This window comes from Ixodes scapularis, unplaced genomic scaffold, assembly GCF_016920785.2.
Source record: "Ixodes scapularis isolate PalLabHiFi unplaced genomic scaffold, ASM1692078v2 PGA_scaffold8__174_contigs__length_109621045, whole genome shotgun sequence".
Classification (NCBI taxonomy): domain Eukaryota; kingdom Metazoa; phylum Arthropoda; class Arachnida; order Ixodida; family Ixodidae; genus Ixodes; species Ixodes scapularis.
The window spans coordinates 37841260-37864418 of record NW_024609883.1 but is presented as its reverse complement, the minus strand read 5'-3'; the positions used below and the strand labels follow the sequence as shown (position 1 = coordinate 37864418).

At 45.3% G+C, this 23159-nt stretch overlaps 1 protein-coding gene and 1 pseudogene across 1 annotated transcript; both read left to right on the top strand.

Moving 5' to 3' along the window:
• The first annotated feature begins 1007 nt into the window (after nt 1-1007).
• Nucleotides 1008-14397, top strand: LOC8051162 (chitin deacetylase 8). Its single transcript, XM_040207555.3, has 4 exons — nt 1008-1287; nt 3928-4316; nt 10315-10764; nt 13930-14397. Exons 2-4 carry the CDS (start codon nt 3949-3951, stop codon nt 14336-14338), a joined length of 1227 nt encoding a protein of 408 aa, XP_040063489.2. The 5' UTR covers nt 1008-1287; nt 3928-3948; the 3' UTR covers nt 14339-14397.
• Nucleotides 14398-15397: 1000 nt separating this feature from the next.
• Nucleotides 15398-21891, top strand: LOC115331750 (annotated as a pseudogene).
• The last annotated feature ends 1268 nt before the right edge of the window (nt 21892-23159 follow it).

The window sequence follows — 23159 nt, the reverse complement described above, 5'->3', positions numbered from 1 at the left end:
AGATGGTGCATTTTTTTTTTTTGTAAAACTTGGAAACAGCTAATTTACCCAAGCAAAAAGTAAAGAAAGAAAAAAACTTAGCTCCTATGGAAACGCAGCGACGCCACCGGTCTTCAAACAACACGGCGCCGTTTTGCACGGGACACAAGAGATGGAGCAACGAACGCCGCCAACGAACGAGCATATACGGCGCCTAGAGCCAGCGTCTTTAGCAGACAATCTTTTCGACTCAAAAGCGGAGCGCGTTACGCCGGGCGGCGACAGTCGCAGAAACAAAAACAGGCGCGGTAACAACAAGGAACTGCAGTACCTTGTCTGCTAAAGACGCCGGCTCTTGGCGTCGTCTGCTCGTTCGTTCGCGGCAGTTGGTGTCGCGACCGCTTGCGCCATCTCTTGTCTCCCGTGCGAAACGGCGCCGTCTTGTTTGCAGACCGGTGGCGTTGCTGCGTTTCCATAGGAGCTAAGCCTTTTTCTTTCTTTACTTTTTCCTCAGGTAAATTCGCTCTTTGCAAATTTTACAAAAAAAATGCACCATCTGTGGGCAACGCTGCACAAAGTCGTAGCGCGATAGGTTGAGAAATCGAATTTTCCGGTGGATTCAAAGAGCCTGCCGTCTCCTTGAATCACCCGGTATATACATTTGTACAAAATGATAAAAAAAATAACTAGTGCGCTTACAAAGATTTATTTGTATATTTCAAAATACTATCAGTCTCTATTGAGACTGACAGGGTGGGTATACAAGTGTAGAAAGAAAATAACAACAACAAAAGCAGCACACACTTAAGATGAAAGATGTGTTGTCCCGTACCCTGTCTTTACTTATATAACTCTTTCTAAACCTACATGTGCTTACAAGCGCTGCGTTCCATGTGTATGGTGCATGCGCACTGTGGGGCACGCAACGATTACCCAAACGCGCAGCACTTGCGTTCGCTCTTGCACACAATACTGAAACTTCCTTCTGACAGTCCCTAATGTGTCCTCCCCGATACTTGAGTCTGACCTATATCTCATCGTGTCTTGACGTCTTGCAGCACAACGTATATTCACCTCCCAGTGATCAGATAAGATTGTCACATTGACATGGTTTCATGAGGTGATTGCCACTCCTGCATATTATCGATCTCTATTATCACGTGCGGTCATTCGAATGGGGTTCCTTGTACGTTGACCCACTTGAAACCGATTATAAATATAGGTCCCTAACGTTCATCAAGTCACCATCACCTGCTACGAGGAGTCTTATTAGCTACTGAAGCCGTCGCATCGGTCGTCAAACATTCGGTTAGTGTGCTCAAGTCCTTTTGTGTGTGTGTGTCACCAGAGCTTAGACAGATTTGAATAACTGATATCGGGCTGAGAATTTTTTTATTGTTTTTTTTTTTTTGTTTTTGTTTTTGGCCGTGCAGATTCTTTTAATTTCTTTTATGGTGATTTGCGTTAGAGTGTTTTCTTTTTTTATCCCTAGGGCTCAGTTGGCGATCAAGGTGGCCCCAAGAAACGGGGTCTTAATTAGTTATTTCGTTAACTAAAAAGTTTTAGGTAACCTTGCTTTTTCATTTTCAGCTTTAAAAAGCATAATGTATTTGTAGAATTGACGCTCTGCCACCGTATACGGTTTGTGTCTGCCGTGAAATTGTGATCGCAAAATTTGTGGTGAGTCCTACAGGGCGAGAATTGTCATTCTTGTAGATAACTTCAATCCGGAACTATGCGAACAAGCGAACAAAAAGCGCCAGTGTTGTCGATTCTTCCAGCCTCGGCCGGCTCCGCAAGCTAAGCCCACTACAATAGCGCCGCTCGTTTACAGCTTAGTTTCGGTTTAAAGCTGCATAGTCCTGCTACGTTTCGCTTCCCATAGCACCAATTACAAATCCTTGCCTGACCGTATTGCGATCAAGCGCCACTTCTATTATATCCCCCAAAATGAACATATACAAAGTTGATTGAAGATTTTAACTAATTTGATGGCGAAATAACCCACTTCGCCTTCCTTTCTATTGGCCGCCATGATCAGCAACGTTACTCGAGGGCTAAAAAATACCTAACGCAAATTTTCTATAGTATTTGTTTAATTCCGGACCGACTAAAAAAAGACACCGTGCATACTTGACGTATTAGGGATAGTAGCGTTTTCTGATGTTATGATGAATGCTTAGAACGAATGTCACTAAATCCGCTCTCAATCTGGTATCCAAAAAGTAAGTTTCTCTAATTAAGAAGGCTAAGTGACCACAAATGTTGACTGTCTGAATAACGCGTCATATTGCGTACGTGATACAACGCAAGGGCTGTGGGTGCACTCACAGGTCGCGAGGGACAAATTCTTTTTTTTTTGTAACCACTAGCTGGTAAATTATCCTTTTTTCTTCTTTAGTAATGCGTTGTTCCCCACTTAGATTGTATCTACGCTCAGCGAAGTATACTATAATAATTCAGGCATAAAGTATTTCCTGATTATCTTTCGAAATAAAGAAATAAATAGATATTTTTTGTAGTCGTCGAATTAGGCACTACTGCCGCGAAATATTTTCTAAAGTACCATACTAGACAGTGGAGGACAAAAATTAAGTTTACTGATTCGTTATGGCTTACCCGCCAGCTGATTTCTATTTTGCCTCAGCCGATCAAGGCGAGCTAAAAAATTTTGAATGGAGATAACATTTGTAGGGCAATCACGCACTATAGCTGACAGTAGGGTTAAAATTGTGTAGAATGCAAGTCATACGCTTGGCGGTTGTACCATAGTGGGAGAAATGAACTCCTCCTATGGTCGTTTTCACCTCAATAACCCCATTAAAAAATAGTCCGGCTCTTCGCGGAGCAACACTAATTTCCCAATTTTATGCGAAGAATTAAACGATATGTGTAGGTACATTTTAGATTAGATATGTGTCATCTTCTCAAGACGTGCATGTTTCAAGCGCAAAAAGGATCGCTCCTTTCTCTTACCACCAAACCGTGTACGATCTACTTCGCGTGGCGTATGAACAATGCACAAAACTTGTTCGTTTTTTTCCTAAAGGTGACTAAAAATAGCAAGGTCATGTCGAAGGATCTCTGACGTCACAGGCCGGAGGCCAGCGTGGGGCATAGATTGAACTGCGTACTTCTTCAAATCTCCTGCGGTGAGAGAACTCACTGACGTCATCTATCAGCTAACCGCGCGGAACATTTGGCATCTCCTTTTTTTTCGCTTACCATTATTAAAAAAAAATATTTTACAGACTTTTTACAATATTATACACGACCATTTCTCATAGAAAGTATACGTACATACATTTGATCTCGGAAATGCCGCGAAACTTTCGCTTTTAGTGATATGCAGTTCCAGGGTCACCTCATAGGTGGCGCCGGTGTGTTCTAAAGCTACCCAAAGGGCCAGCGCTCTGGTATGCTCTAGGGCTACACAAAGCAGCCCGCCGGCTCAGACGCGATTAGTAGGTGACCCCCGTTCCGAAGGGGATATTGCTACACACATACATCACAATCACCATCATCATCACCGTTCTCTTTTCGTAGGAGATAACAAGAACTCGGTCGTAAGCAAACTCAACTGTATAAACGGGCCTTAAAAGCCCGTTCACGGCGTTAAAGGCCTTTGTATTCAAAGGCGTTAAAAGCCTTTGAATACGACCGATTGAGGCAAGAGCGGTCTTTAAGCCTCTACTGACGACTTGCGACCGGCTGCGCAGCAATGAAGCCGGACGTAAGCCGTCACAAGAGGTTTGAAAACTTGTCTTGTTTCAGTAGGCCGTAGTCCAACGCAAGTGTGTCAAAGGGCCTTTAAAACCGTTCTCACCTCAGTTGGCCGCTGTCAACGGCGAGTGTGGGAATGGGCCTTTACTTGTCTTTAGCCCCATGGTGTGAAAACGTAGCATTATTTCCTCGAAGTTTAACTTTTTTTTGTATTCTCTTCTATAGGCTCATTTCTTAAACAAAACCATGAGGGCAGTCTTTCTGGTGCCGTTCCTTTTGGCCGCCGCGGTGGCGGCTGCTGCCTTCGATGGCGAAGAGCAATGCGACCCGGCAAAGTGCAGGGGAAGCCAGAACTGCATGTGCGCCAGCATCAAGCCTCCCAATGGCATGGAGGCCAAGGACATGCCCCAGCTGGTCATGCTCGCCTTCGAAGGGGCCGTGAACGTCGTGAACATGCCCTTCTACCGTGAGCTCATGGACGCCCCCGAGAGGAAGAACAAGCAGAGCGGGTGCAGGATCGGAACCACCTTCTTCGTGAATCACCAGTACCTTGACTACTCGGCCGTGCACGAGCTCCACAACATGGGCAGCGAAATCGCACTGCGATCAATCACGTACGTAGACTGTCTTTCTGGCTGCCGCCTTCTGCATACAGTATATGGTTTGACTAGGGCCACTAAATAGGCCACGTCTAGAGAATCGGCACTCCATAAACCGATGTTCTTGCGTCGCCGAAGGGTACGAGGATGTAGCAGGAATGATGGGAAGGCAGAGAACACTTTCCCCGTGATCACGTGGGTTACTATTTTTTTCGTTTCAAAACTGCGGTAGTCTACAGGGTGTGTGCGTGCGAAGAAGGGAGGGGGGGAAGGGGAGGGAGGAAGCGAGAGAGCCATGCCGCAGTGGCCGTGTATGTGTGAGGCAGGTACGTAGCCGCCCCATGCCCCCCCTGGCTACGTGCCTGGTGTGAGGAACGACGGGAAGGGGGACAGCAGTACCTCTGCTGTAGAGTGGAGTTTTTCATTGGTACATCAGCAGTTTTGCCAGGAAGGGCGCTAACAGCTACATCTGTAAAGAAGAAACTACGAATGCAGATTTACAGTGGATCTTAGGAGTGCAAAACGAGCCGGAAAAATCGGTGGCAGCGTCTAGGCAGCTCAACCTTTCCACCGAAGGTATGTTTAGATGGTACCTTTTACCTGGTGAAATTTGAAGGCCTAGGTTTCTTTTTGTGCTAAAATATACTTACAAGTTTGCCAGGATCAATGGCAAAAGTGTTCGTATAAACTACCGAAATAGCGATGGCCGTAACTTCCGGCGCCATTTGCCGATAGGCGCAGCGAGCGGACTACGAAGAGTTGTATCTGCTCGCTGCGACTATCGAGAGAATGAGCCAACCTTTAGAACTGAAGCTTTCACTTCATATCTACGATGAGATAAAACGTGACCTGTCCATATTATTCGATTCATTCCTTCCAAGTAGTACCCTCTAGACTCTTCGTCATCTTATATAATACCTCGGCTAAGGACCAACTATAACACACATCAATTGGCATTCTTAAAGGAACCATAAAACGAATTTTGGGCAGGGATAAATGAATCTAGATGGAGATTTTACTAATAGCATATCGTTTAAAGAGGTAGTGAAACGAAATTTTAGCGCCGATCTTGTTGCATAAATATGGGCTAGGGACAGGCACCACCTCGGATATATAAATATTGCGCTGTAAAACACAGGAAAACTAATTTTAAACATAATTAAACGATTTCAAATTCTCATCTGGTGGATGGGGGGAAGTTCTCGTGACATCACTTGTGCCATAATAGCAGCGCCGTTCTGCGGCAATACGGCGTGCCGGCAGAATTCGCCTAGGCCTGAACGCGTTTGCAAAGTCTTGGCGGAGAAAGCCAAAGCGTAGTTGGCCACAGTGAGCTCGTTCTCGTTGCGGCTCTTTGCACGACACGACCCGAGCATGCTTCTGGCACGGCCGGTATTAGTTGCTGCGAGTCGCGAGCTGCGAGCCGACGTTAAAAAGGATATGTTTGAACTTCGAGGGTGTCAGCAAGAGCCACGCAAATACCTGTTCACACTCGGAGCGGACACGCGCGTTTGATCGAAGTGCTGGATTCGCTCTGTTAGACCGCGTTTCGGTCAGCGCTTCTGGACCGATCTTTTACGATTGCAACTTGATACTGACATGACACTCGGCAAAGAAAGGTTAGACCGACATCGCGTAGCTCCCACGAACTGCTATAGCTCGACACTGACGTAGCGTTGAGTCAGAATAAAAATGGCATACTAATAACAGCTAGAGTGTACATACCGAGTTGCGAAGGTAATCCGTATGGCGTTTATTTGAGCTCTACATCACACAAAACAAGGAGATAGAATCAATGAGAGTCCCTTTTCGACGACAGCGTTCGTCACCGCTGTCTCGAAAAACAAGGAGATCGAGATGACAAGGGGAAAATACTGACCTCTGAAATTTAGTTCAGGGATCAAACTACTCATCCGGTAAGGGTCCACAAGGGTCGCGCGGGCATATTCCATTCAGCAGGCCAGCCGGTCATGGACAGACGGTCTTAGCCAAGGACCGCCGGAACAACGGTGCGCCGAGTCGATGTTGCTGCTAGGCCTACTATATTCTGCCGAGCTCGCTCGGTCGGCAGAATCGTGGCCGTTGTAGCTCTTCTCGTGTGTTTGTGGATCCTGCGTTCTTGATCGTCGTGGTCTGTTTTAAGTACTCCTTCCTTTTTTTCTTGCTGGTTGAAGTCGGGACGCACGAGAAGAGCACGTAGAAAAATAAATGTCCGTTGGTGGCCGATACCAAGTAACTGAGCGACGCTGTCGGCCTTGTTGATTTGATCGTAAAAAGTGCGTAAGACAGCTTCAGAGCTGTCGTAGGATTCTGTCGTAACCTGCGCAAAGGTTACGACAATTTCGTTTCGAGAGTACGGGTTTTCTCTCAAATTTGTCGTACGCACTTTTTTCGTCGTGAGTTCGCTTTGAGAATCCGGCCTCAGAGCTGGTTTTGTCAGTGCTGCCGTGGTTGCCGACTTGCCGTGGCCCGTGGGGCAGTGTGCGTGCAGCCCTTGCACATCTCAAACGGCCACGTTGTCAGAGGTCGTAAATCGTCGACGCGCCACCAAGTGGCAACGCTCGTAACCACAACATTCACGCCGTAGCCTTTCCCGTCTGGCAGAAGTGACGTCACGAATGCGCCCAATATCCCAAGACGCATCGCGCTCTCCGATGGCCGATTTTTGAGCGCGCGCCCAATCGGGCCCATTAGGGTGAAAAATATAGCCATCCGTTCAAAATACAAACGCGCGATTATGATTTATGAATATCATTGATCATATTGAACCTATTTCTGACCATAATAGGTGTATTTCAAGTTTCGCTTCAGTATCCCTTTAATGGGTCGAATGAAAGAAGGTTGAAAGTCAAAGCCTGAAAGAATGTTGAAAGTCAAAACCAAACAAACGTTTGAAGACACAGCGGACTATTTTCTACCTTCCCTTCGAGAGCTTTCTGCCTTTTTAGTGTGATACATCAGCGGTACCCCCCCAAAGCGCGTCACCCGGACCAACCGCACATCACACGACACCGGAACTCACTTATTCCCTTCACCCCTAAGCTGACAGTGCGGTGGAGGCTATGTGATTGCCGGACCAGTCAGCCGCCTCCCTTTCATCACCTGACCTAACTCCTTACACGTGGGTCTGCGCGAGGGAGTGTGATCACGTGGCAAAAGTGTGGCTGGCCCAACGAGCACGAACCTTTCTCGGCACTGTCACCTCAGGGGTGAATGAGCTGGGGAAAGTAACTTTTGCCCGAGTTTTGAGCCACGAGCTAATCTTCTAGGGGGAGAATAGCGGTGTCCGGGTACACAAACGACGGCTGGAGCAAAAGGAGAGTCCCTCCTTTCCGTCTTCTTGAACTGCTTGGTAGAATGCACGAGTTCCGAGTTGAGGAGGAAAGCGAAGAAGGAAAAAGTTAAAAAATCGTTTTCACGACCCCTTTAATGCCTGATTTTATGAACAAACACTCAGTCGTTTCATAAATTAAGCAAAACTGCACGTAGCTCAACGCATAGTTTTAAAAACAGTATTAAAAAAACCATCTATTATGCATAAAGATAAACATTCTAACATGTCGTTTACATTGTCCTCTTGATTACAGGGATGTACGCCATTGTTTATTTTTGCATCATCCCGAATAACTATTTAAGTAACCAATGTGCGCAACATGAACCGTTTTTGTTGCGAATTATCTTTTTACTATTTTTTCCTTGCGGTTTTTGTTGTTTCCTATCTAGATACTGTTTCGCTATTGTTGCCCCCTGGGCAATGTAAACAGGTAGCAGGCCAACAAACAGGGATTCACTAGGCAGAGCATATATGCTTTTTGCTAACTACTATAGACTAACGTTCGTTTCCGACGTAGCCGACAATACGAGCTGATGTGGCCAATCAGACAACGTCAAAATGAGCACCATCAAGTGTTGTTGGTCTCAAGTATAGAGCTACGCCGTGAAATTTCACCAGGTAAAATGCACTGTTTAAATGGGCATTCGCTGAAATTTTGAACTTTCTATATGCAGGCCTCGATTTTTCCTGCTCGTTTTACCGCGCTAAGATCCATTGTAATCACCCTGTAGAAACATCCTAAAGAAGCCAATAAATATGTTACTAACGCAGTCGTCTGTGTAAATTTGTAGATTAAACATAACAGCAAAGCAAGGATTGTTTTCCTTATACGACGTTTTGCTTCGTTCGTTGGCCTTGTGAACAATCATAAATGGCCATTCTTCTTGGTGACTTTTAATTGTGATATCTTGCATATCCGGCATTTCCTTTTCACTGAATAATGAGTCTAAAGCTATTGAGGGGGAGATCGAACAGTCACGCCTCTAGTGGCAACCTTCAGCTGTGGGGACAACAAACCGAATTTTTGTTTTTTTGTTTTTGATCAACGATATCGAAATTGACGATTCGAAGGTCGCTCTTCGTGCGACCATAGCGCAGGTAAGAGCGAAGCCCTCGTGCCCAGACCGTGCATGACGAGGCTCAATTTCTTTGTCATGCTGTGTTAGTAAACACCGGGCTATAAGGACAACAAGCTTGATAAAGCTCCGCATATAGTTTGATATTCTGCCCAACAGAGTTTGGGTACGACAACCTTTGGTGCAATTGTACACCGCGCAACAAAATCAGCGTTAACACAATCGCTGATATTTTGTTTTAACTTTATTCTCCAAATATTGGCGTGAAACGAAAACATTTACAACCTATGTTGGTGGTGACCCGGATAATCACATTTTGTTGTCGCTTTGATAATACGGTTTTTAAGCGCGATAGCAAAACAGACAAAAAAAATTGGGAAAACTGACGATTGCTCATTCGTACAAGATGCTTCGCGCTCTGTGCAGCAAAACATAGTCACCTTTTTCGTTTTTTTTTTTCTCTATTTTTTATTTACCCGGCATTACCTCCAAATAGTACTGTGCAAATAAAACAAATATTTACTTTGGTAAATTCGTTAGTTATCTTACCTTCCATTTTTTTTTAACCAGAAGAACTGGGAGTAAAAGCATTCCTAGTCAAATTATACGATAAAATGCCGCTTCTTACTACTTTCACAAGTAAATCCAATTATATTCTTTCAAGAAACTGGCTTTCCCATGCTTTGGTTAAATGCGTTTATTTACTACGTAATAAAACGGTTCAGCGAGGTGCTTGCTGCGTAGTAGGTTGAGAGATTCTGATAACGACCATGGCAAGTAACAGCCGTTCTCCTCCACGAACAATACTTGAGAGAGAGAGAGAGAGATGTCGTTTGCGTGTGAATGGAGAATCGGTGGTGGGCATTCGTGCGAGAGTTCTTATACGCATAGCGTACCCCCTGATGCTAGCAATACATATCACTGGCGCTTCATTGATTTCTACAAAATAAGAAGAGCGGCGGAAGTAGGGAGTTTCAGTAGGCACTTCCGCCAACTCCGATAGCGATACTAGACAGTCCGGCTGCACCTCTAATGGATCGTTCCGGCAGCACCTATCGGAGTTGCCGGGACGATACATTCAAATTTCCTCACAAACAGACAACTACCGCAATCGCAGGATTAAACGGAGTACCGGGAAACATATAACAGTCACATTTATATGGGAGCCGCGCTCACAAATTCGTATAGATTCGTTGGCTGGCAACAATCCGTGTTGGTGCTGAAAGTGTGTGCCGACAACGAGTTTCAGCCATGGGTCGTTCGGTTACCTCGATTAGACACCCGAACTCGTTAAGCCACAGTCATACAACTAATACGTCATGCGAAAGAAATTCTGCAGAAACGGTCTGAGGTGTAAGTGTCTTTCTTGTGAGAAGGTCCAGTCGTACTGGTCATAGAAAAACTGTCTCCAGTCATGGTCGAAGCATATATATGTATAAAGCAAAAATGCGTCTAAGATGCGTGAGAAGATCTCTGCGGATAAACTTGTCCCCAAAGAGACTCCCTGTCTTCTGTATTATGTACTAGCAGACTGCGGCTCGAAGCTTTGTTTAGACAGTCATGAGAAAATGTGAATGCTGACGTCTCCCGTTGCCTCTTCCAGACTCAACGGCACCATGGCTTACTGGACGGACCTCGACACCGACGGCTGGAAAGCCGAGATCGTCGGCGAGCGCGACCTGCTGGCCTCCCAAGCCATGATCCCGGCTTCGGACATCTACGGCATGCAGGCTCCCCTCCTGACCACCGGCGGCGACAATAGCTTCAAGATGATCAAGGACGCGGGACTCCTCTACGACGCATCTATCCCGCACAACCGCGTGAAAGACAGCGGCAGGATCATGTTCCCGTACACGCTCGACTATGGGCTCCAGACCCCTTGCGTCATCGAGCCCTGCCCCGAGGACAAGTACCCTGGAGTGTGGGCCATCCCTCTGAACGTGTGGTTTAAGGAAAACCAGATCGAACACCTGAAGATGGACTTCCCTTGCTCGACCATCGACAGCTGCACCCCGCCGCCTGCGTCGGCGGACGAAGCGTACGAGTTCCTCATGTAAGTAGGCTCCACATCTTGAAGGCGCGAAAATTTTCAAATCGACTCCGGTACCATTACCATCTTTATGGTGGACGTTCTGACGGTGACGCTCTGACGTGGTATTCGGCATTTCCATGTCAGCTACATCGTAGAGTGTACGTACTTACAGACCCATTGAGTGCTAAGCTTACAGCGTTGTGGAAGCTACACGTTCGCCGAACTAATTAACCGCCTTCCTTCCATCACCTGACTTCGCTCTCCGGGCGTGGATATGGGCGGCAACGTGATCACGTGACGAAATAGAGACGCATGAATGGCTGGTCCAACCTGCACATAGCTTCGACCGCCACTGCCCGCACATATATATATATATATATATATATATATATATATATATATATATATATATATATATATATATATATATATATATATATATAATGGGAATGAGTGAAGATTGATAAGTGCAGCCGTGGTAATATTGTGAACGAAGAGAGGAGAAGGTCAGTATTGAATTTATTGCATTAAAGTTAGGGAAAGGGAAAGGGAAAGAGATCTGGCGAAAACTTGGGCCAGGAGCGGGGATTGAGCCCGCTACCTTGGCCTGTCCAAGACGACGCCTTAACCGATTAGACCATCCCGGCAACTGGTTTCGGCGGTCTCAATTTCTTTTTCCAACAATAAATTCAATAATCACCTTCTCCCCTCTTCGTTCACAATATATATATATATATATATATATATATATATATATATATAGGGGTGACCGAAGTATAGTTTGTCTCCATTCCCTCCCCCCCCCCCCCCCTCCGCAGAGGCCCTAGTATTTCGTCTGGAACGAAATCCCTAAATCAATTGTGCAATGTCACCTTATTTAAATAATGAAGTGCCCTGACGTCATGCGCATCACTTCTTTACGCCCCCAATTAACAAAAAAAAATCATTCGATTTATATTCTATTACCATGATATTCCGAGAGATAGCCTACCTAAAATCAAAAGAAAATTGGGTGAAAATTAGGAGTAGACTAACATTCGGTTTGCAGTCAAAAGAGTTTATATTTTTTTTTTATTGTGTTTCTTAGAAATGTTTACCTCGGCGAGGGGAAGCAAAGCGAAGATGACTGAAGAAAATAATCGCTGGAGAAGGGGAACAAGAGGGGCAGAGGACAAACACAAATCTCCAAACACAGCTAGGTGACTGGTGCGCGACCGAAAAAATCCACCTGATCCGGGTATCGAACCCGGGACCTCTCCATTACAGGCGGAGCGCGTACCAACTGAGCCAACCAGGGGGTTAGGCGTCACTAGAGCAAATGGGTCTTATCAGCCGCCACCAGTCTAACACCAACAAGGGTGAAGCTTGCAATTTAAGGTTATGATTATATTGCAATTAAGCATTATCTATGAGCGCATCTGTATAAAAAAATGCATTATCTACAGCATACACATTTGATCTCACTTTGCACCGTCCAGAAAAATTGGTTTCTGAACGTATCGTGCTGGAATTTGCTACAGAGGTGCGGCTAGGTTGTGCACGCATAGGGTTAAAATATCAACGAATAAACTACGATGCAGACGGTGTTCGTTAACTTGGAGATGTTGCCGACAGGTGGCGTTTGCATCGAAAAACCAACCGAAAGAACGAAAAGGAGAATGGAGAATACGCAAGGAGGCAAAGAGGGCAGGTGAGCTGGTTAGTCAACATCATTGAAAGAAAACTTGAGACTGGGAAATAAAGAAACGGGGAGGACAACACAAAAACTGTGTCGTGCTCTCCGTTTTTTTTTAATTTTTTTATCTCTCTTATTTTTGGGTTTCTTTCAATGACTGGAGGATAGGTGTCGAAGGCCAAGAGCAAAGTGCACGCAAAGGACAAGGAGAAAGTGAAAGGAATTAATATGTGCTTTTTTCGTTTGATATTTTTTTGGCTAGGCACGAACATTGGTCGGAACCGCCCTATTCAAAGGGAACAGCTATAACGTCATCATTATCATTATCATCTTTCGCTAGATCGTGTGCTATCGAAACCCGAATCGGCGCGCTAGGCGAGCTTGCTGCGCCTTGGATGCATACGCCATCTGTCGACAGCGTCCCCGAGTCAAGGAGCACCGTCTGCGTAGCGCGGGAAAAGACGAGGGTGTTCAAACAAGAAAAAGTTACAGGGTTTTTTTTTCACCGCAAAATTAAGCTATGCAATGACCGACCGCTCATTCCCGCCGAAAGGTAACGCTAGAGGTCCGAACCAGTTGCCGATGTTTCGGCACGAGCAGATATATCGGTAAAAAATTACAGGTGATTTCCTGAAAATTTCTATGTTCAAATAGGGCCCATGTTTGCCCGGTTTCGGTTTGTGCCGCCATAGAGCACACCGCGTATTCGAAAACAATGTCGGCCACAATTTTTCCGTTGATATTTTCAGAAAAATAATTTGTAACTTTTGAATACAATATTGGTTCGCGCTGAAACTTTGCCATCTCGTTCGGACCTCTAGCACTACCTAGGGGCGGAGAATGAGCCTCCGGCAATGCCTAATTTATTTTTATGGTGAAAAAAAAAATCCTGTAAAATTTTTTTCGGGACACTCTGCCGATTGTCCGACGCAGTTTCTCTTTTTTTCTTTCTGGAACGATAAAGTTTATATGTTGGTGTTTTAACTTCACGCGTGCACCACCTAGCTGCACCTGTGTAGTAAATGTGAGCGCGATAGGTAGGGAAACCGTTTTTTTGCGAACCGCCCAAAGTGGGATCGAAAGTTATAGTATGCATACTGTTTATAATACAGTTGGACTACTGAAGAGATGATTAATCCAACACGACTGGAAGACACTCCGTTTCATACGTACGTCCGACTGCAGTCAAGGCTACGCGCCGATGGAGCCAATCAAGCAGCATCAAAAATCCATTTGCACGGCGCTCGACGTCTTTGTGCGCTTGCCATACCCGGCTTCACCAATCACGTACAGTGAAAGCCCCATAACCCTCCGCTCTTTCCTGTGCGTCATTGGTTTAGCTGGTGACTGCGAGCAAACACAGACGACGAGTGCCATGACGATGTTGCTTTTTGAAGCGACTTGATTGGCTCAGTCGAATAAGATCGTCAGCTCTGATCAGACTTGATGCGAAACGAAGTAAAAAAAAAAGAAAATGCTATTCATCAAACACATGTTGGCGAATTTTACAGGGCCAACTTCAAGGAGTTCTACGAGAACAACAAGGCACCGTTCCCGATGTTCCTGCACGAAGGCTGGCTTCGAGAAGGCGACAGGAAGGCAGGGTTCCTCAGGTTCATCGACTGGCTTTTGGCCCAGGACGACGTCTTCCTGGTCACCGTCAAAGAGGTCATCGAGTTCATGAAAAACCCCAAACCCGCCAAGTCTTACAAGGAGTCGCGGTGCGTGACCGAAGTCAAGCCAAGTGACAAGTGCAAGGAGCCCGAGACCTGCATCTACCCCAGGGTCAAGATCGGTTACAACATTGGTGACCGGGTGATGCGAAGTTGCGTCAACTGCACTGCGGAATACCCGTGGGTCAGAGCCACTGAGCCTGCCCCAGCCCCCGATCGTCCCCTTGTTCATTTCTCTCAGCATTGATGTTCGGCGCTAATTTATGACGCTTTCGCTCGCTTCTCAAATAAACAAAGTCAAAACTGCTCCTGTCGCAATTTTTTTTTTTTTTAATTTGTTTTTTTTTTTTTATTTTTTGATATTTACGAATTCAAAATGGCCATCTTCATCTGTGGTCAACTCAGGGGCGTCGGGACTATTCGGGAGTGTTTTTCCGTGTGTGTGTTTAAGAGGGGGGGGGGGGGGGGCGTTTCCTCGCCCCCTCCTCCCTTGTTACGACGCCACTCGGTCGACTACTTACGCAATCGTCCTGTTCTCTGTTTAGCTTTCAATTTCTTTCTTCTTATTCTTTGAGTGCCGATTGGACTAATAAGTTTCGGGAGCATCTTGGGGTAGACTCAAGCCTATAAACCGTTTGTAGATAAAGCTAAAACAAAAAACGCACCAAAAAACTCCATTCGTGGACCCTTGAAAACGCCACAGGGAAACGCTAACGCTGACCCCTTCACTTTTTTCTGTTGGCTTTCTCTTTCGCTTCCTCTATTTTCCGGTAACAAGGCCTCTTTTTGGCCTTGTTACCGGATCAGTGTTAGCGTTTCCCAAAGGGGGACGTGCGCGGCGTTCCTCAAGGGTGACGCTAACAAATTCCCCAAGAATCCATCAATGGATTTTCCTGTAGGTTTGTTGACCCCTTTCTTTGTACTCTGCCTGTCAGGGTGCGTCAACGCCCTTGGATACAGTCATCCATATCACTGGTAGAGTGAACCGCATCCATCGTTTTAACTACACACACACATCACAGCCCACGCGCCGCTACTACGGAAACCCAAAGCGAAAGAAAAGAACCGGCGACGGCAGAGCGGCAACTGAGCACACCCGCATTCCACCGCGACGCGGCGCAACACCTCATAGATACCAAAGCCGTATTGCTGAATGAGATGGCGTCATCACAGAAGGCCAACGCTGGACACCGATTGGACGCGGCGATTCCGTCAACGCTCGGCTCAAACTTGACTCGAAGAAAAACGCTGACGCAAGACGTGTTTCAAATCTGTGTCCAGCGTTGGTCTTCTCTGATTAAATATCTATCGATGTGATCGGTCCGCACAGAGAGGAGGCGGTGTGCTAATAGCGGTAAAAAAAAAAGTTAATTTCTTCCTTTCATATTACTACCAGCTCCAATATTGAGGCTACTTTTGTTTGTGTTACATCGTCCTGCAGATAAACTATTATCGGTGTGTGCTACCGATCTTCGAATTACCAGCGGCATGTTTTGCCACGAGCTTCATTCTCTGCTGCTTGAAATCAATGAGCGGTACCCAAGATAAAATGTCTTAGTCTTTTACGACTTTAACTTTCCTAACATAGTTTAGCTTAGTCTAACAACTAGTGGGTCCAGTGAAGCCAGGGATTTTCTCAATCAATGCTTAAACCCTAATCTCACCCAAGTCGTCAACAAACCTACACGTGAAGACGGCATCCCTGATCTTCTTTACGACGTCCCCAGACCGTGACATCCATTAGCCAAACGAACGGTTTTAGCGACCACGATTTGCTGACCGCGGAGTTATCCTTACCCATCCTCAAAAAATTATCAAGGACTACTCCAAAGCCAATTTCGACGCAATGAACAGGAATCTTTCTGCATATCTACCGTTATATGCCGCCAGTTTCTACCCTATGGGACTGTGGAACATAACTGGTTACTTTTTAAAAACAAGTGAAAGAATCTCTTTGACTTGTTTGTTCTCTATGTCCTTATACGGAGCGATGATTGCAACTCATAGTATAACTAAGCCTTAAAGTCCCTCAACAATAAAAAAAGCGATTTGTTAGAAAAGCAAGGCGTGTCTATAGACTGCGACGCTGACTCGGAACCTTCGTCTGGCTACACATAAGTTCTTTTTGAGGATCTTTCTAGTACCCTGCGTAACAACACTAAAAAAATTCTGCAATTTTTTCCTAACTATCGCTCCCCCTCTATCCAGCTAACCGATGAGGACGGTTCCCCAATATCTGAGACGGACTGTGCCACAGTATTAAACGACCATTTTTCGTCTCTGTTTACATTAGAAGACGCCCACGTCCCTATATTACCTGCATTACCGTGCGAGTCTTTAAAACCTATTGACATCTCATGCGCTGGATATATAAACTTCTTGACAACTTGAAATTTACATCCTTCTGAGGACCTGACGACATCACCCCCAAAATTCTTTACTACACCAAAGCAATATCTAGCGAATTTCTTTACTTAATATTCTCACAGTCACTGTCGCAGGGATGCCTACCATCCGATTGGAAACTGGGCAAGTTCGTTCCGGTCTTTAAAAATGGAAATCGTTCTTCGGCTTCGAATTACCACCCTATATCTCTAACATGCGCAGCCTCAAGTTTTCTGGAGCATATTATCTACTTAAACGTTGTATCACTTCTTGAGAGAAATAACTTCTTGTACAACACGTAACACGGTTTTCGTAAGGGACTGTCTTGTGAGACGGAGCTCATAGAATTCACCCACGAGTTATACACTAATTTCGAAACCAACGATTAAACTGATGCCCCATTTTGGGACTTTCCAAAGGCTTTCGACCGCATTGCCCACTGTCGCCTGCTTGCCCAAATTTCATGCCTCGGAAATGAACCTCTCGTTCTCTCCTGGACCCGGGATTTCGTCTCCTCTCGCACTCAATTCACCACAATTACTAGTTCCTCATCCACCCGCGCTGAGGTCACCTCGAGAGTTTCCCAGGGGTCGGGTCTTGGTACCCTACTTTTTCTTATCTTTATCAATGACATTCAAGACAAAATTTCTTCTCACATCCGCCTTTTCGCTTACGACTGCGTCCTATATCGAAAATAGTTTCTTTTGAAGACCATCTTCCACTTCAAAGTGACCTGAACGAATTCCAGGCATGGTGCACCAGGTGGTTAATGATACTAAACAAATAAAAATGCAAGTTTGTCCAGTTTTCACGAAAGCGACAAGGATCTCAGTTCTCATGCAAATTAGAAAATACCTTAGTCGAACACGTCCCGTCCCGTCCTATAAATATACCTCGGTGCGACTCAAACGAACGATTTCACCTGGAGCGCTCACATCGAGCTTATATGCGCTGAGGCGTCTCGCTGCCTCGGTTACATGAGACGAAACCTTAAATCAGCTCCCCCCATTCGCGCGAAAATTGACTAATGAGACATTAATTCAACCCAAATTGGAATACGCTGCGGCCATTTGGATTTCTCACCAAATATACTTATTTAATGATATCGAAGCAGTCCTGAACCGCTCTGCCAGGTTTATTTTGAAGAAATATAATTGGTCATTTAGTGTATCCGCCCTAAAGAGCGAACTGAACCTTGCTTTACCAAACGTCCACCGTAAGGCAGCGCGATTCTGTCTCTTTCACAAAATTTACTACTACCTCCCTGCGCTCCGAGACCCTCTCCTCCTACCCCCAGACGAACTTCATCGCGGCTGAATCACCCGTGTCACGTCCCCCCCCCCCCCCCCCCCCCCCCCCCATCGCAGGCAGCACAATCTATTTTACCTCTTCCTTCTCCCCTCGTACTATAGTAGACTGGAGCGACCTCCCCTCGCTTATTATAATTTATAATTAGAGCTTTGTGTTTTCGGAGTTTATTTTTCGTGAAATTCGGAGGGTGTTTTTCGGAATTTATTTTTTAGCGAAAATGCGTTGTTTATCGTAGTTTAATTTTCGTAAATCTCCAATTCTCAGAAATTTGGAGATTAATTTCGCAGTGTTTCCTATTAAAAAATAATAAATATTAAGCGGATGCAAACGTATGCCAGATAAAAAATAAAACGCGCTCGTATCAATGAAGATTTCTTCAATTGAATTTAGCGTTGGTGTCATTGGCAATAGTAATTTGTCTCACCACAAAAGTCGCACAGAAGTGTGACTTCGATAAACGTCGATACCTTAAAGTCACTAAACTACCGGAGGTAGCCGCAAGGAAGCTCGCAGTCATCCCATCAATCAATTCCGCGGCAGAAGTTTCCACTGCCACTCTTCCCTATTTTATACAATCTCTATGGTCCATAGCTTTCACTAGCGAATTTTAGTAGACCGTGTTTCCGCCTCCGCTAAGCCCCTCCGCTACCCGGAACTCTACAGCCCAGGCCATCGGCGCGCAGGCGCAGTGGCAGTTTCTTCGTAGCTGAGGGCTAACGGAGGGGGAAGCACGATCTACTAAAACTCCCTACTGTTACCCCACAGAAACATACACTCTCCTTTCTCTAAATCCCGAATCCCATGGCCCAAACTGGAAACCAAAAGAGTGGCTTTTGTCGTGACACGAATGGTACGATAACCTGGTTAACAAACCTTGACGAGACAAGCCGTAAGACCCCCTTTTGTCAACGGTACGAGGCTTCGAAGATAATTATGGTGTCATATCCCCAGAACCATTCTTCCTGCGCTGCTCAAAATGTAAAAAAAAAAAAAAAAAAATCTTTTTTTGTTGTGTGCGTATGTGTGTGTGTGTGTGTGGGGGGGGGGGGGGAGGGGGGTACAAAATTTTTACCGGCGGGTGTTTTTCGGCGTTTTGCGAATTTATCCGAAAACACGGAGTCCTATTTATAACCCAGACGGATCTCGCCGCATTTCGCAACACTCCTTGTTATCATTTCTCTTAATTCCCACCTTGCCGTTCTAAATGTTTGTCTTGTGCTTATTGGTTTGCATGTATCATAATGTTTTCATTCCCTCATTCTGCTCCCCATGTACTTAGACTAATTTGTGTATTGCCGTTGCTCGTGGCGATGACCACGTTGTTTTGCAGCACCCTATGTATTCGCATATGTTGTTACCGTTTTATGCTTTCGTGTTATGTACACCCCCCCCCCCTCCTCAACAAAAGCCTTTAAAGGTACTTGAATTTAAAAGAAATAAAAACCTCATAAAAAAATTTGTATTTTCATTTGAAAAAAAACAAAAAAAAAACGTTATATTTTATATTTATTATTTGCATAAAATATGCATGGTATTCCAAGGCAGGCATCAAAAAGTATCGGTGGAACTTTCTGTGGCCGAGATAACTTTCCGGTGACCAGCTTCTTCTTGTGTGTGTTTCAGTGAGCAAGAATGAGCCGCACGTCTTTTAAGATTTTCTAGGCGGAAAATCGGATAAGGTACGGGTGTCGAAACCGGACCTGAGATAATTTGGTGTATGTTTCAGGACCATACGGCGCCAAGAAAAACTACCGCATCTCGTTTTATTTGGCCTCCGTGGCAAAAGTTATACTTCCCTACCTGACGGCCCAGTGGAAACTTGTGTACACGTGAGACATATCAACGAAGTTAGATGGTTAGGCCAGTTAGACGCCCACAAATCAGGGTTGTACACGTTCCTCATAAAAAGGAGCGAAAGCTTGTGCCTCGTTCCTTCGGATTTCTGGAACGCGTTTCCGTTGCAAGTTCCATATGTGAAAAAGCAACTCGTTCCCTTTACAGTGAAAAAAATGGAACGTATCGTTACATATACGTTACATTTGTATTTTGCTGATTACCATATTTAGTTAAATCCGGCAAGGTTTTTTCAAACCTTTTTTATACATTTGCTTAAATGGCAAGATACGAATTTGAATGCTGTGATGGAAGCGCACCAGGGGCTCTAAACTCGTCAAACACGAAGTTGGGGCAGACGTTCCCGAAGCGCACCGATTGAATAATCACGACGATGACTTCGCGCTTCGTCGCCGGCGTCCGATCGCCGCGCTTCGCGAACTTTCGGCTCCAACTTTATGTTTGACGAGTGTAGGGTCCCAGGAGAAAAAAACAAGCGGAAGCAGAGTTTTATTTGTTGATAGATTCACCTTTGAAAATCTCTACTTTTTTATTTATTATTAGTGGTGATAGGGAAGAGAGAAATCCCGCTACATGTTGGGCCACACCTTCTGTGGGGGGCAAGTCAGTTCCGGGGTAGGGAAGGGTTAGGGATAAGGGATCAAAAGAAGGAAGTAGAAAAGAGAAAGGAGAGGACGGAGAGGTACGGGGTGGAGGTAGTTTGGACTACCTATGACAATGGACGGTTCACTGGCTCGGGGCGTATGGCACCATGCCTTAGAGCCGGTCTATTAGATCTGCATCTTCTAAGAATGTTATGAGTAAGGCGAATGTTTTAGTGGCATCTTTTACTGAACCTGGGGGAAAAAGAATGTCTTCAGTTGTCCCGTGGGCAACCCTTGCGAGCTGTAGTCCATCGAGGAAATATTTCCTCGCGTCCGCTAGACTTGGACAAACCCAGATGAGGTGTTCTGGGTCCTCGGGAACGTCACAGCTTGAGCAGTTTGGGCTGATTGTGGGATCCAGACGACGAATGGCCTTTGCTGTGAAGGCGCACCCAGTGCGAAACCTATGCATAATGGAGGTGCTGGCTCGTGAAAGCTTTGGGGGCACACGTGCGGGTGGTTTTCCTCCAGAGTGTCGAGGGCCAGGATGTTGTCGATTTATTTCTTTCTGTATAAGTTGTCTGGCCTCGTGGATTCTCGATACATAGAGTGTTGGCAAATTAAGGTGGTGCGCTTCTGCTGCAAGACGATCGGGTGTCCCATTGCCTGTGATGCCAACGTGTGAGGGCAGCCATTGAAATACTAATTGCCAGCCTTTTGTTTCCAAGTTTCTTGCTGTGTGGGCAACGTACCGTGCATATTAAGGGGCATTGTTTAGGTTGCTGAGAAGCACCAGTGCTATTCTGTAGTCTGTTAGAAGGACTGCCTTTTCGCAGTTGGAGATGTCGTCAAATGCTTCAAGACCAAGCCAAAGAGCGGCTAGTTCAGCGGTTGTGGAGAAGGTATGAAAACTGAGTTTTTTTTGATCTGGTCATATTAAGCTCTGGGATGAAGATTGCTGCAGTAGACGATTCACAGCTGTGAAGCACCGAGCCATCAGTGTAGACTTGCACCCATCCCAAGAAATATTCTTTTATTAGCTCTTCAGAGAGGCCTCGGGCGACACCTTGTGCCGTGAGTTGTTTGTTTTTAAGCATGGGAATGGACCAATTGATTTTCAGCGGTTGGGCGTATGGCGGTGGAGCTAGGTAGATCATAGCAGGGGCGTCTCTAAGCCCTTCAAACTCTGTTGCGAGGTATCCTAGACGAGAGAGGGGACGGCTGCGCAATCGGTTCAGGAGAGAACCCGTTGGCTGGCAAGTCGTTTGCCGTGCGATGTGGCGAAGCGTCAGTTGTTTGTCCTGGTTTTCAACAAGGTTCATCCTTCCTTCTACTAGCGTCGGAATGTTAGGTGCGCACCTGGGTAGGCCTAGACATAATCGAACAGCAATGCGTTGGAGGGTTTCAATGGCTAATGACTTCGCGTTGCTGATGTGAACTAATGGCAACTCATACATCAGTCTGGAAAGAATCAGGCCCCTATACAGTTGCATCATCATTGCCTGAGGTGTTCCCCATCTGCTGCCTATGATCGTACGGAAGGCTTTGAGGTTTCTGCGACTTTTGACGAGTGTTGACTTTACTGCAGGGCGCCAAGAGATGCGGTCATCTAGTAGAAACCCAAGGTAGGAGTACGTTCGAACCCGCGTTACTTATGTTCCGCTGATTTCGTGGATTCTGTTAATTGAAGCTCGGGCTGTTGGATGGTACTGAAGGACAGCTGTTTTAGATGTGGAGAAAGTAAGCCCCGGCTTTGATATTTCGTCTACATGTATGGTTAGAGCATCCTGTAGCGCTTGCTGCATCTTGCTGTATACCTTTATTGGGGCAGAAGCCCAGAGGGCCACGTCATCAGCGTAAATTGCAATGTTTATTACTATGTTTATTATAGTAAAGTGCACACCGGAGCGTTTGTAACGGGATGGGGTGTAGCTTTAATTTATTTGATAAAATAGACGAATATTGTGGGGTTAGACTGACGATGAGATCAAACTAAGGTACTGTTTGAACAGTTTAAGGATATTTATTTATTTATTTATTTTAACCTGCAGCTTCCAAAATATATTATTACACGAAAACAAAATGTACAAATATACACATCTTCACAAGTATGCAAAGAAATATACACAAAAATATACACATAAATGTACAGGCCTTAAAAACTTCACTATAAAAACGAATGAGAAGCATAAATTACTTTCGCTTAACAATGAATACGAAAAACAAGCTATATGGAAACATCAAAATAATATTAGAGTGTAGTCGATTCAGATCTTTAACTGGCGCAATATGAGTTGCACCAGTTTTAAATCTGGTCCTACGTGTTATTAATAATGCAATACACAACACAATTGTCGGCAGAAAGACGGATACGGCCGGATACCGAAGTCCCGCAGATAATTTATGTAAGACGACACAAACAGATGTTTTATTTTTTCACGGACATTGTCTAGTCAATATCCTGTTAGAGAGGAAGTCGATGTGGCCAATGAACATTCTTCTACAGTTCTATGACGCGTGGGTTATGTGTATACAGAATAACTAAGAATGAAAATTGGGAGATCAGTGGCCAAGTGCGCTAGCGCACTGCAGATCGAAGCAAGTGGAGCGGAAGCTTGCTCTGAAGAACCAGGATCCTGGACTAAATCTAAGAGAGTTACAGTTTTGAAGTGGAGATGGAACGCAGCCATCTTCGGTTCAATTCCCATTCCTGTGGGCTTAGATCTGGATGCGAATCGTACCGGTAGGTTGTCGTGAATCCCTACAGCGCAATGCACGTAAAAAAAAAAAGAAACAGGCTAAGATTCGTAGTGTATAGGCCAAATTTATTGACTACATCAGAGACACCCAACGCATATTAGGGCTACTAACTTTTCGCTCTCTGAGCAAACACAGCCACACATTTACTTTTATAGCTTCTTTCGCGATAAATTA